Here is a 14,737-nt window from a genome sequence, read left to right as displayed (position 1 = left end):
AGGCCTAGATTCTACCATGAGGGATGGCTAGCAGTTATGTGCACCTGACTTGCTCTCTGTCACTATATATGCCAGTGCACCATGCTTTTCTCTTACCGTCACTCTCCATTAAGAAAACATTCAACTGTCCTATTTTACTGCTTAGACACCCCATTTAAAAAAAACATGGTGTCTTCGGGCTGGCCAGCATTTGACCACTACACACTCTGAGACGGTCGCCACTGAGGGATGATATGTCTGTTGCACTAGCATACGAGCGGGCTCGCTCCTATTGGCTCAAGCTCGCCCCTCTTCTCCTCATTGGCCATTTGGTCATCCCTCCTTCCCGGGGCCGTACACACCACACCTGAGAACAATCACTCCAATTACACATTTCACGTATGTCCACTTGCCTGTTCTGTTATATTGTATGCACTAGCTTGTTTTTTTCACATCTTTCAGGTTGTGGCGACTGATCAGCGCCAACAACAGCATGTACATGTCTACCTTTAGAGACACTATGATACAGTGAGCTGGAAAAGCCATTCTGGTGGCGAATTGGACCATACATACAAAACATTTGTTTACTGTGTGTTTTCTTTATTTTCATCATTTATTGTCTAGGTTGAAAAATCAATTTGAAACATTTTAAAACAGGTATTTTCTTTTGAGGGAATACCTACATTGCATGTCACGTCTTAGGGGTAGGGAAGGGTTTTCCCCATTTATTTGGGTCCTGAAGAAGTGTTGTGGATCTTTTTAGGCTTTTTTTTTGGCCAAAGATGTCAACCTGGCTACACTCACAGATTTAGGCTACTTGGGTACATCACACCACTGTAGTAGCCCCTATCAAATTATGTTTTTTTAATCCTTCCAAGGGAACCATTACATTAAAGTCAAGTTTGGTATCTCTGAGACAGTTTTAGTCTCCCTTCACATCACTGCACACATTCACCCCACACTCACATTCGAAACGCCCACACACGCACTTTGTGGGGCCCATGGGTCATTGCTGCGTTGACCCTATGAAGAGAACGCGCACTATGATGCATGACATCCTCATGGATGTGTGAGTGCACCAGGAAATAATCCATAGGATTCCCCCTTCTTTGTTTGCCTGTCTTTCTTCTTTGCTTTCTGATAGGAACAATACCTAAACTGCTTTTTGCATGAATATGACCTCAGATCCACTGAATGGAGAGTGGCTCTAACATGAAGAGTACCTTTCAGCTGAAGGAGATCCATTGGGGCAATGAGTATAACCCTGACATGTGGTGGCTCCTAATGAGCCAGGTGGAGAGTAATTACCTTATGGAGTTCATCTCCATCTGATTCTTAGTAGGTCGGCTTTTACAGGGAAAGGGAGAACCATACCTTATTTTTCCGGCTGGTCTATTCCAGTCCTGTGTACCCATAGTATAAAAATGAACTTTACAAATCACAGTGCAATTGGAATACACAGTTCTATCCTTCTCTGCCTTGGTGTTAAATTGACTTCCCCAGTGGTTCAATGCTGACCCTTGAGAGCACTAACCTCCTCATTCTCATGATGGACGAAACTGGGAATCTGAAAGCTGAACTCCTCCATTAATGAGACGTGCCATTCTCTGTATGGGACTTGTTTCAGGATACTCCCCAGGAACTGCAAAGAAAACAGAAATAAACTTTAAAGCAGTAATATATACTTAAATGCAGTATCTACAGCTGACTTCTGGGTGCATTGACTTTAAGAAGATGAGTGAACAAACTACGGTTAACAACAACCTCAGTAATGACGAAATATTATGATGGCAGAAGAACCAGAGAACACATACAGCAACGCTTAACTAGTATGGTGTGAAATCAGTGGTCAGAAGACACAAGGAGACCTTTACAGTGTTCATGATTTACAAAGAAACACACAAAACAAAAGCATGCTGCCAACAAATTACTGTGAAAAGAGCAACAGTGCAGCAATCCTGACAGAAAGCAGATGGGGACTGTGCAACAATATCACATACTTAGGAGCAGAATGCAAACATATAGACTCTTCGATCACCAGCGTGGGGGCCAAATGTAAATTTAATGTTAACAAGGGTGAAGACTGAACACAAGGAAAAGGAAATTGCATCTCAGGAGTGTGAGAAGTTGGTCTGGCACATGCTGTCCACTAGTTATAGTGGGCACCTTGCACCAGTCCAAACAACCCATACTGATGATAGGTTAAGACAACCTTTATTGAAAGCTATCCTAGTGGTAGCTATGGAGAGCAGCCTTTAGGCTAAGTCTTGAAGGAGTGTAAAGCAGCTTGGTTTACCAGATCATAACCTCTTTAATGTCTAAATAAAAGGTGAACCACACAAGGTATGTATATACATATATAAAAAAATAAAAATAAATATATATATATATATATATATATATATATATATATATATATATATATATATATATATATATATATATATATATATATATATATATATATATATATATATATATATTCACTGAAAAAACCATAGGTTTCACACCAGTTATAGTTAGCTGGAAATTTTACTGACATAAAACCATTGAAATTCCACGTTATAGTTAGTTGGACTCACTATAACTTGCGCGTGTAATGCACTGCTGATGACGTCACATATTACATCACTCATGACATGGTCAGTGACATCACTCATGACATCACTGATGACACCATCCAGTGAATGTGTGTTTTTCTGAAAAATAAATAGCTTTTATATATGTATATGTAAAGGTCGATGGAAGAATAAATGTTTAAATAAGTGTTTTAATGAATGTTTTAAAAAAAAATTGATTGGTTAACTGGCTTATTAAGTGTATCTTAGTGAATACATATATTAGCGAGTAATGTTTAAATATTTAAATATATGTATCAGTGTTTCACTTTGTGTATAATTGGCTGCATGGGTTGGTGAGTAGCTACATGTGTGTGTATATGGGTTATTAGATGTTTTTTTAGTATCAGTATGAGTGTCTGTATGGTTTGGTGGGGGTATTACTTAGCACATAGATGTATGAATGACTGACTCACTGTTTGTATGTGTTTGGAAGACTGCATATGTGCAGGACTGTATGGGTGGATGAGTGTGTATATGTGTGTGTTAGTGAGTGAATGACTGTCTCACTAGTGTCTTTATCAGTAACGACATATGTTTTAATCTAGTATATGTGAGTATTCATGTTTATAAGTGAGTATATGTGAGATTGTAAGAGTTCCTGTTTAAATAAGTATGTGTTTCTATAAGTGATTGTTTAAGAGAGTAAGTATGAGTAAGTTTCCTTAGAAGTAAGGTGGTAGTGTGTGTATAGTTGTATATGCAAATAAATGGATGTTCAATAGTTTATTTGCATGTGTGAGTTTGTGTGTGAGTAACTTTTGGATGACTGTCGGTGTGTAACAGGATGTATAGGTGTATCACTACATATGATGAGTGAGTATATGTATGAGTGACTATATAGAACTGTTGGTGAATGAGTGGATGTGTATATAGATGGTGGTATTACTGATTTGGTTGTTGTAACTGGTATGGATATCTCCATTTTTTTGAAAATGTTCATTTCTATTTTCGAATATGTGTTTTAAGGGTTACATTACACTGAAAGGAGGTCTGTCACTCTGTCACAAAGATGGTGTCATCAGTGATGTCATGAGTGATGTCACTGACCATGTCATGAGTGATGTAATATGTGAAGTCATCAGCAGTGCATTACACGCGCAAGTTATAGTGAGTCCAACTAACTATAGCGTGGAATTTCAATGGTTTTATGTCAGTAAAATTTCCAGCTAACTATAACTGGTGTGAAACCTATGGTTTTTTCAGTGAATTTAATCGGTTTTTTCAATGCTAATTCCTAACTATAACTGGTGTGAAACCTATGGTTTTTTCAGTGAATTTCATAGGTTTTTTAAATGCTAATTCCTAACTCTATATATAGGGCCCCAAACCTATGTTTTTTTCTTTGAATTTCAAAATTTGGTTAATAGCAAATGTCTAAAGCTATGAAATGTAATATTTTTGAAAATGAATGAATCTTATATTTTATTTTTATTTTAAACAATTTTTTAAAATTTTTTATTTTTTATTTTTGACCCTGGAGCGCTCCCGGGGCGCGCCCCGGAGAACGTAGTCGTTTGGAGCGCCCCGGTGCGCGAACTGGGAAGCGTCCCGTTAGCGCCAATGTCGCGAACGAAAACTTGATCGTGACGTATCGCGTAGCCGCGTCCGCGTGATACGCATGGCGTAAGCGCACCCGGAAGCACTCGAGCGAATACGATCACGCAACGTAAATATCCGACGCGCTTACGGGACGCGCCCGGGGGCGCGTCGCGTAAGCGCGTCAGTCATGTGACCTGAAAATAACACTTTTTATAGGTGCAGAACAGTTTTGGTTTCATCATCCCTGGTCTTGTGACCTGAAAATAACACTTCTCATTGGTTCAGGCCATTTTTTTTTCCAAATGATGAAAGACCCCACCTTTTTTCCTTATTCTGACTTTGTCCTTTGACTGAGGAAGACCTGTTTGTACCTCTCTGTACCTTTTTGATCTATATAATGGCTTCAGTAGCAGCAGCAGCTGGTGCATCTGCACCACCACCACCACCACAACCGCCAAGAGGACCACCACAAGATTACATTGGTGGTCAACAAGAGGAGGAAGAGGAGGTGGAGGAGGAGGAGGGGAGGAGAAGATGGCTTGAAGAACACAATACCCCATTCCAGCCAAGACCACACATTATATGGGAGTTTTTTTTCGATCCCAGAGGGGAAGAAAAAAGTAAATGCAGCCAAGGTGACTTGCCTAATCTGTGGCATGGAACTTTCTAGGGGGAACCCTAATAAAAAATATTCATTCGGAAACAACACAATGATTAGACTCATGCAGCGCAGGCATCCAATCAACTATTCTGCTGCAGAGATGAGGGAGCTGGCCAGAAACCCTCCCCAAACTACAAGCACCTCCTCCAAAAGAAAGCAACGCACTCCGTCGGGACAAGAGGCAAGAGAGACGATCCCTTGCATTCAGCCACGGTTTGCGGATTTCCGAATAACCTGTAAACATTGTGGGAAGACCAACAGCCAGTCAAGCGCACACAACAATTGTAAAGTTATAGGTAATTATGGTAGACGTTCAAGGATAAGGTCACACACGATGTTCATCCCGTCTTTAGTTTTTAATTGGTGAAAAGTTGGGCCTCCTGTCCAACAAGAGGAGGCCTTGAACGTCTACCATAATTACCTATAACTTTACAATTGTTGTGTGCGCTTGACTGGATGTTGTACTTTACATAAGGGTAGTTCTACACCCTTTGGTTGCAGAGTTTTAGGGTTTTCTCTGTACAAGCAGCACTAACGTAAACTACATTCTTGTGATCACTCAACCACTACATGTTGTGCGCCATTCAATTCTGAACACTAATAACCCCTCACCAAACTTGGAACTCAATTGTGGGAAGACCATCTCCTACGGAAAACAGAGCATGAAGCTCATCGTCCTTGCTGGGGACAACCACAAATGCCCCAATAAACGCTAATTATTTCTTTTCTTTTTTTTTTTTGCTCCAGTTGAGCCATTTTCAATTCCCTGTTTTTTCGTTTCTCCCCATGAAAAATACAAAAAAAATATAAAACTGTTCAGAAAACCCCAAAAAAGTTAAAAATGTTCCAAAAAACAATAAAAAAAATATAAAACAACAAAAAGAAGAAAAAAAACAGTTCTTTTTAGAACTACCTCCAATTTATAAAAAAAGGCTAAATTTTTTTAAAACTCTGTCATTCTTTTTTCCCCATGGTCCGCTCCCCGGTGCGCGTACTGGGCGCTCCCCCCGCACCCTTTTATTATTATTATTATTATATTTCTTATATAGCGCCAGAATCGACCCCCAAAGGGGTATCTCCGCGCTTGCCTTGGGAACCCGTCCTGGCTTTTCCCTGTGAGACAGCCCCTACAGGGCATCCCCAAGGTGACAGCCAGGCATCCCGCCGCGGGGGGGCCGTTGTGGAGATTAAGCAAGCTTAATGCCCAGAGTTGCAGAGTGTGAACCCATGATTAGGTCAGGCACCAAAGCGAGAATTATCGAGTCCGTGGACATTTGAGCTCAACACCCTGCCGCGTCGGGAATCGAACCCTGGTCCCGGGTCTGACCTCTGCTTCAGGGTCTGCCTGCTCTAACCAGTGAGCCACACTTCTCCATGGCCCCCACATCAAACCTAAGGGGTCAGGGGGGTCTATCCCTGCCCCCTTATGGTCATTTCCCCCTTTTTTTCCACCTCTTGTGTCTCTATCCTACCGAGACACAAGATGGCGGCCGGTCCGGACTGTTTCGAATGTTTACAGACACCCGAGAGCCAATTAGCTTTCCCTGCGCACCTCGCGCGGCACACCCAGAGCGCTCCCCGGTGCGCGTACCGGGGAGCTACCATAGATATATATATATTTTTTAACCTAAATTACTCAAAATCCACTGGAGCACATATCTTGAGACATTGCAAAGGCACATCGGGCTACCAGTCCCTACAATTTTGCCAAGTTTGGTGGAAATCCATTCAGCCGTTCAGGCTAAAAGTGAGGCCAACCGCCCTATGGAAATTAACATGGGGAAAACACGTTTTGGGACCCCCCTTTTATCTCGGCCCCAGCTTGACAAATCCCCTCCACATTTTCAGGGAAGGAGTGGAGTGGAGCGGGCCACGAACTTTGAGAAATTCGCAAAGATTCGTCCACCGGCGCCAAAGTTATTCCCAATAGAATGTTGCGGATTTCCTATGGAAAGTAGATCCTAACTCTAACTACCTACTGGCGACCGCCAGTAGGTAATATATATATATATATGTATATATATATATATATTATTTGTATTTATTACTAAACACTCTCTAGTAATCTCTTTATGAGATTACAGAGCCAGGTACACAACATAAACACGATAGAACTTAAGTAAATAGCACAATATACAATGGGCCCCACGGGGAGACCAAACCATATATTAAGAAAGTGGTATAAGAACCACAACTTGACTAGACACAAGGCCTAGAGCCTGTAGAATCGCCGGGACCCCAAGGAACTACCCAAGGTAGTGACACAGAGGACACACGGGGCACGTGTGCAGTGTGAGAACACAGCCCCGAGCTCCATTAGCTCCTATAGGGAAAGTCACGGTTGAAATTTTAAAGTTTAAGGACACTTAGGAGAGGACTTTAAGCAAATCCCTTTGGACTTAAGGGGTTCTAGGGCCAACACCCACAGGAGCACCGGAGAACTCAAGTTACCTCACCTAGGGAAGCCGGGTGCAAAGGTGTCAAATGGTGTTGGGAATTGTCGTTTTCAATGGTGACCTGCTGCAAAGTGCTGCTGTCGTGAAGAAGGAAAGAATCTGGTGTGATCCAAGCCTGGATCGAAGATGTGACGAACCTGAAAGCAGAGGGGACAGAGTCTGGGTCACTTGCCAGTGAACAGGGGCATGATAAATGAGGCCCATCAGGTGATTCTGGTGCGAAGAGGTGAAGCCTGACTCTGCAGCAACGAGGACCAGGAGGCATCGACGATGACCAAGAGCTAGATTCGAGCTGTCCCACAAAGGATGTCGAGTGCTGCAGCATCGGTGCTCGGATTGAACACAAGTCTTAGCAACAGCAACACACGCAGAATGAGAAAAGGTGCTACGGTGTGGACCAGCAGGGTACAGGGGACTCACCAAGTGATGTAGAGTCAGGGCACATCTGGAGCAACCAGGGAAGCCCAAGGAAAGTTAAAGTTGCCTTCTCAGGGACCCACAGCTTGACAAACCAGGGATCGCAAAGGTACCTCGAGAGAAAACACAAAGGGTCGGCTCACGGAACACTCGTGGAGTGTAGGCCAACAATCTTTCGTGGAAATGCTGCTCGGGGTCTGGGCTACAAGTAACCCAAAGCACAGCCTCAAGGATTACCAAGAAGCATATGCACTTGCAAATGTGCACGGTGTCCAGGGGTTCCGGTTCCGCAGTCCCCACGTGGGCTTCAGGTCTCAGCCTTGCTGAGAGCTCGGGTTCGCTTCTGGAAAGTCTGGGAACACACCTCCTGTGTTGAAAATTCTTCGGAGTACGGTGGGAGCTTCAGAGATGCAAACCGGTCAGATGCGTCTTTGGTGCCTGCCACGCAGGGGAGTAACTACCTTACTCCAAGGGAGATTCTTCAGTCATCTAGCGTCGTGTAGATCGTCGAACTTTCAGTATTCAGTATCGGAGTTTCGTCCAGGTAAATATAAAGTCCTGTAGACAGGGGTTCCAACTTTATACCCAAGGAAGGGGTGGAACAAACTCTGGAGACCCACCTATGGGAAGGTTTGGAAAGAGGGGTGGCTACACCCATTTCCTTTGTCCAGTTTCGTGCCAGAGCAGGGGCTGGTATCCTCTACAACTGGTTTGAACTGGGCTATTCACAGGGACACCAAATGTGCCCACAGGGCAGACTTCAAAGCACTCTTAGAGTGCACCCGCCCAGCCCCAATACACTAAAGCCTGTCTGGAAGGTAGTTAAACCTCCTTGTGACTGGAAACCTATTGTCCAGGCCTCCCCTGCCGGAGTTTCGTCCAGCAGCAAGAGGTCAGACTCGTGTCTGTGGCTGCAGCATCCATTTTGTGATGCCAGGGTTAAGGAAACCTAGTACCGGGTAGCCCGGTGCCCCACACTAGTGGTTCTACCATGGAGGAATCCTACCTCCCACACCAGTTACTGGTGTGAAGGTATGATTCCAAGGTGTTTTTTACCCCAAAGACCACATCGTCCTGTGAAGCCGCGGGGTTATACAGCACTTAAGAGTATATTGTCTAGGCTGCATCACTAACTACCACGGGAGATAGATTCCGAAGGCTGCAGAGGGGCTCTGCGCATGCATGGGCACCCTCTCACACAAATTCCAGCACCTTGCCTTCAGGATTGATAAGGCCTGCCATAGGGGTGACTGATAGGTTCATATGTGTAGTGATAAGATAGATGTAGGAAACCTTTATATGATTAAGGGGTGCATACACCACCTTACAGAGGCTGGTGTAGCAGACCTGTTGTGTCATTTTGGAAGGCTTCCCAGGGGTGGTATAATACATGCTGCAGCCCTTGGGAGGCCTCTGGGGTACCTATGTCCTGGGTACATAGTATACCATATACTAGGGATTTATAAGGGTACCCTAGAATCCAATTTGGAGTGTATCTAAAGTACATGGAATCAATTTATAAGAGAAAGCAAACAGGCTGGGGACCTAACTAGCAGGTTCCCTGCCAAACTAAGTCAAAAAACGTCAAAACACCAGGAAAAAAGTGGGGGCAACCATGTAGTCAGATTCCACCTTCCTACAAGGAGCACAATAATAGCACAGTGGAGTGTGATGACCTCGTCAAAATACAGTTAATGTGACTGTCTGGGAATTAAAAAGGAATCAAGTAGTAGTGGGCTAACCAAGGGATGAATAGAGAAAGCTATTATATGGCCATCACAAGGTTGAACTGGAACAGTAAAAAAGTGATAATTCAGATGAATATAGGGAGCACTGATCATGTGCCAAGCCGACTGCATAATATGAACGTACTGATAATTCAAAAAGCAGTGGGCAGGAAGAGAAATATTGTGACAATCCATGGAGAAAAATAACTTTCTGCTACTGTGACTATCCTGAGGACAAAAAAAGACAGAGTACCCGATTACCAGTGTGTGGCTACATTTTTAGCCCTGTGCAACAGCAGTCAAATTTATGAGTAATGGATTAATCACAGCCGAGCCTGTAATTTACCTGAGTAAAACATGGGGATACACTCTGATACATGCAGGACTAGGTGCAGTAAGTACGTAATTTTCAATTTTCTGAGTGTCAACTTGGGCCAAAGAGGTTATTAATGCTGCTGATAGATATTACATCCTAGGAAAATGTTGTGTAACCAGTACGGCTTCTCCTCCTCTGTGCCCAATCATAATCAAGGTCATAGAAACGATCATAATCCAGAGAAACAATAGAAATAGGGTGAAAATATTGCAAACACGTAGCAGAACAGCACTTTGAAGGGGTGAGTTAAATATCTGCATATATTCACTCTGAATGAGTGGTTATGGAAGAAAACAATGAGTCAAGAGTCATGTGTGACATTCATTAGCAAATAATCCTTACTGAAACAAGGATGCATTTCCACAGTGCCAAGTCAAAGGTTCTTTCAGTTGAATCTGAAATAGCAGTTGGAAAAAAAGATATATATGTAAGTAAAGGTAAACATCAAGACGCATTTTAAAGGCCATGGGCTTACATACCAAGCACTGGCAGAAGTAGAATCACACAATTCAAAGTGTGAACAATGTGTCTGTTGGCTCAGCCTCACCTAGTAATTGATTTCAAGGCCCTCACTTATTCATGTGCACTTGATGTTACTCTTAACTCCTTAAATCAGTGTATTACAGAGCATCTGCTCTTAAGCATTTCAGCTGTCAGGTGCAATGATGATCACAAAGGGGATCACCATCATAGTTCAGAGTTAAAAGTGCATACTTGCTCTAAAACTACATGCACACAGACAAATGCTCTTTTACTATATAATAAGTACTATCTATCTAAAAACACATTAAAACACTTCGGCATGATATCTGGTATACACAGGCTGAAATATATCTTATGTTTCAGAAAACAAGGGTGTGCAACCTAACAGTAATACATATCAATTCATTACTACCAATGTAATATCACCAACTCTTCTTAATGTCCCTCACTGTGAAATTCTCACATAGTAGAATTCAGTTATGCAACAGTTATAACATTTCTTTTAACTGCAACTAATGGTTGAACTAGTGTCCTAACATTTTCCTACATATTAATTGCAGTGAAATACCCTGTTCAGCCTTACTTTTCATACAAACAATGTTATGCCCAAGTAGGCTAATCTACCCTCCCATGTACCCTGACTAATACCTGCTTCTAATATAAAAGTAGAGACAACGTTTGGTGTTCATAAATGTGTTTTGTATTGAAGCCACCTGTGGTCTTTTTTCAAGCTCAATAATTTCGAAGTAGTGGTGATACTGCATTGTTAAAATAAGTCACAATTGAAATATAAGACCCGTTGCGGATCTGAGAAGTGTAATAATCATGATGGCCTTGGATATATTGAAGAAGTATTTTTTCTATGTCCATGGAATCTTTGAGCAAATGTGCACTTTCTTTAAAACATGGATTCAAGATACCGCTTATTTATGTGATCAAGCTTGCGTCTGACAGCTGAAGCATTTCATTGCAGAAGCTTTGTCACTAACTGATTTTCAGCAAACCAATGCTGTCAACATGAGGAAGGAACCCAGAACTTGCATAAAGCTTCTGTCGATGTGGTTTGGAGTATGGCAGCAGCCGGCTACAAAAAATGACTGTGTGTATTTCTTTTTTTTTTTTGTTGCTTACTTATACAGACCTCCTCATTCGCTGATCTATTGTGTCATATCAAACAAATTCTCTTTTTTCCTCCACAGCATGCACAATGGGCCAATCAGCCCTAGGCTAACTTCACTGAATGATGACATTCTACTTTTACACAAGGAGTATATTCACACACAGAGTATTTTTATTTAGTTCCAGGGACTACTATGGGAATGTGGAATTTTCGAAACCAAAACAATATTTTATGCTTTAGACAATATGTTTTTTATCTTGGTGAGTTCCTGATGTCTCCTCCCACAAAAAGGTTTTACAAACACCGTTAAAAAATACAAGCGTGAACAAAGCCTAAAAGCTAGCAGCGAACACCAGAATAATTGGCTATGTCAATGCTTGTTTAAATGTCATTAATGCTTGTTTAATTTGTGTGCTCACTGGCTCATGCTTTGGTGTCTTACCTTCTAAATATGCTATCAGGGGAGGAATCTTCATTTTTCCGAGTCCCACTAGAAATGGGTAGTTTGCAGAAATCAGGTGCTGGAGAAGAGCCAACACCGAGGTTCCCCTTTCGACATCCCAGTGGGGATAAGAAGAAACTACCTGAAAATCCACAACAAAGTATTCAAAACATGATCATTTTATCAGGTCTTACTCTCTGGGCTTTAAAGTATATGTAAATGCTATCTTGTTTTCCATACAATCCACATTTTGGCTGTTTCTGTTCAATGTAAGCAGTATGTTGTTCTGATAACCAATTGACTGGATATAAAACCATCAAATTCATATGGATAAAAGCCGAGTTGAATTCAAGATCTTCATGGGCAAGTTGTATGGAAATGCCAGCAAAGAATTTGGGAAAAGGGGTCTGATGGAATATGGTGGAATATGATGGGGTGGTATGTGATACTCACAAGTAGTCTGATGAACAGGCTGCGCATTGGAAGGCCTTTAGCTGTTTAGATAGAAAATAAGAAGCTGTGTCATACTCAGTTCATATAATACTGAGTAACACTTGCTAAAGAAAGATATATGGCTGATACACACACTTATGGCCCATAGTTGTACCTGCAAAGAAGAGGGTGGGGTGATGGGTGACATTTCATTGATGCTCTAGAGGTCATGAGGATACTTTGAGATCACTGCATATACTGGCAAAGGTCCCCTACCACTAAGGTTGCTGCTAGAGTTGTAAGGTACTTGTTACAATGCTCCCCTTGCGACCCACAGCAGTTGCTGTCAAGGAATGACCTAAGCTGTCATGCACAGATCCCCCCTGCAGCTGTCATTGCGGGTCAAACGTCTTCAGTGGGATCAGAGAGGATGCAGCAGGAGCTGTGGACCTGCTTTGCATCCCGAATGGACCATGTCATTCTGTGACAGCAGATACCCATAAGAAAATAGGACTCCAGAACATGTTCTTGCATATCCATTTTCTAATAATGTTAAGGACCTGTGAGGCAGGCAACATAGGGGCACATATTGCTTGTTCTCTTCTGCTCACAATCCCGTAACACAGGTGACAAACAAATAGACTATGATACCATCTGTCCAGGTCACTTGCACTTTAGCAACACAGCCAATGGAAAACTGAGAGAGGAGAGCTAATTGGAACCCTGGAAATGCAGTCTGCAATTACAGGTAGTCACCCAGAGATGCAAATCTTCCTCCTAACCTTGGAGTCAGTCAAAATAATTATTTTCACTTACCCTCATTGAACAGGCATCCTTGTGTACTAGGTCCATAAGTCACTTGGGGACCAATTACTAGTATTTTAGTCTGGATCTGAGGTCCAAAATGTTGAACCAGAAAAAAATATAATAACTAAAAGTAACTCCAAGGAGGAGCCAAATACACCACTGTGTCTGTCAACAAAATTAAACGCGTATAAATAGGTACCAAACCCAGAAGGGTCTGATCAGCATACCAGACAGAAGTAATTCCAAAGAGAGCAAAAACACTCCAAGGTATGCAGAGGAGCATTAGAGGACTGAGTAGCCTCACAGAGTGTGGAAACCTGGGACAGTTGACAGGGGTTGAGAGCATTAACCAGATGAAGAGATGAAATTAACAGGGAAGTAACTTTATAGCTGGCAAACTGCAAAAAGTATGTAGAGAGCAGCAACATTGGCACAGACATATATATCTCTAAAAGGAGAGCAAAAACTGTTATTTGAAAGGACACCCACATGCTATAATAAATCAACCACAACTCCTGAGCAAATGGACTGGTTTTTCACCTCATGCCATATCATGACTATGTAAGAGGTGATCTGGGGAGCTTAGGACGAAGCATTAACCACCTTCAATGATCGATCCCACAGTATCAATGAGTAGGATGCATAAGACTCACCACATTTCTGAAAGTTGATGCTTGCTCGTTTATCCACAACAAGTAGCATCTGGCACAGAGCTGGCACAGATGAAATATAGTCCTCTTCCAACATGTAGCTCAAAATCTCTTTCCAAAATTCCTGCAAGAAAGACCGGCAAATGCGTTATTTGTATCATTAGCATTTAATAAGGCTAATAAACAGTCATTCCCGGTGGGAGGGTTTTTGGCACCTAAGGTCATGTGTCATTTTCCAAGTCCATGTCTCCTGGAAATGGGGCTACATTTGATTCTTCCCTTTCCTTATACCATTCCTTGCTGATGGTGTCCAAGGCAGATGCCTAGTATTACACTCATGTAGCACCAACCCTGTTTAATGCTACAATCTGTGGCTCTGCATCCAAGGAGAATGAAGACATTATTTGCAGAAAATGTGTGCAACATTTACTCTCTAAAAACCCTGCAAGTGAGCTGAACTTTGCAAATGATCTCATTATCTGCTGTTATCTTCATATAATTATCTTTATCAATGTGCCAGAGTATGCAAAGACATTGCCCGGAATGCAAGACCCTATTGATGTGAAATATTGGTGAATGATGCATCATGGGGCAGATAGTAAATATTAGATGCAAATTGAGTAGCAATGTTTTGCAATATCACTCATGTACCATTCAGTCTCATTTCAAACTGGTTATTCAGAAGAATGCAAAACCTCCTGCCTCATTAAAATGAATGAGGTAGGATTTGATTAGCAATCTTCCCCGAATACTGCAAACACTGGGAATGAGGACCGCATGGGACAGTAGACCTCCATCCCAGCAGCAGAGGAAACAGCCTTTACATCGCGTCTCGAAACACGCTGTGCTTAAAAACGTGGTCCAAACCACGAATGCCTCTTTACAACGTTTCCTTTTAAAAATGCAAGTCATTAAAATAAGTGTTGGACTTTAACTCTAACACGTTCCCTACTTTTGCGCAGACTGGAGTTGGAATAGTAAATTGTACTATTCCAAAGTCCAGCGCTTTCCCTAAGGCAAGTCATCG

The 14,737-nt window shown here is 42.1% G+C and overlaps 1 protein-coding gene across 1 annotated transcript in view; it reads right to left on the bottom strand.

The window, feature by feature from the left end:
- LOC147692239 (maestro heat-like repeat-containing protein family member 1) overlaps positions 1 to 14,737 on the bottom strand; it is a 62,535-nt gene that overhangs the window by 37,638 nt on the left and 10,160 nt on the right. Inside the window, exons 8-12 of the mRNA XM_086939514.1 lie at positions 13,714 to 13,834; positions 12,275 to 12,315; positions 11,822 to 11,963; positions 10,119 to 10,171; positions 1,514 to 1,621 (exon numbers count right to left, since the gene is read on the bottom strand). Of these exons, the coding sequence (XP_086795640.1) occupies positions 1,514 to 1,621; positions 10,119 to 10,171; positions 11,822 to 11,963; positions 12,275 to 12,315; positions 13,714 to 13,834 (465 nt within the window). The remainder of the gene's footprint in view (positions 1 to 1,513; positions 1,622 to 10,118; positions 10,172 to 11,821; positions 11,964 to 12,274; positions 12,316 to 13,713; positions 13,835 to 14,737) is intronic.

The sequence above is a fragment of the Lissotriton vulgaris genome, chromosome 9, assembly GCF_964263255.1.
Source record: "Lissotriton vulgaris chromosome 9, aLisVul1.2, whole genome shotgun sequence".
Classification (NCBI taxonomy): Eukaryota; Metazoa; Chordata; class Amphibia; order Caudata; family Salamandridae; genus Lissotriton; species Lissotriton vulgaris.
This window is presented reverse-complemented; position numbering and strand designations above follow the sequence as displayed.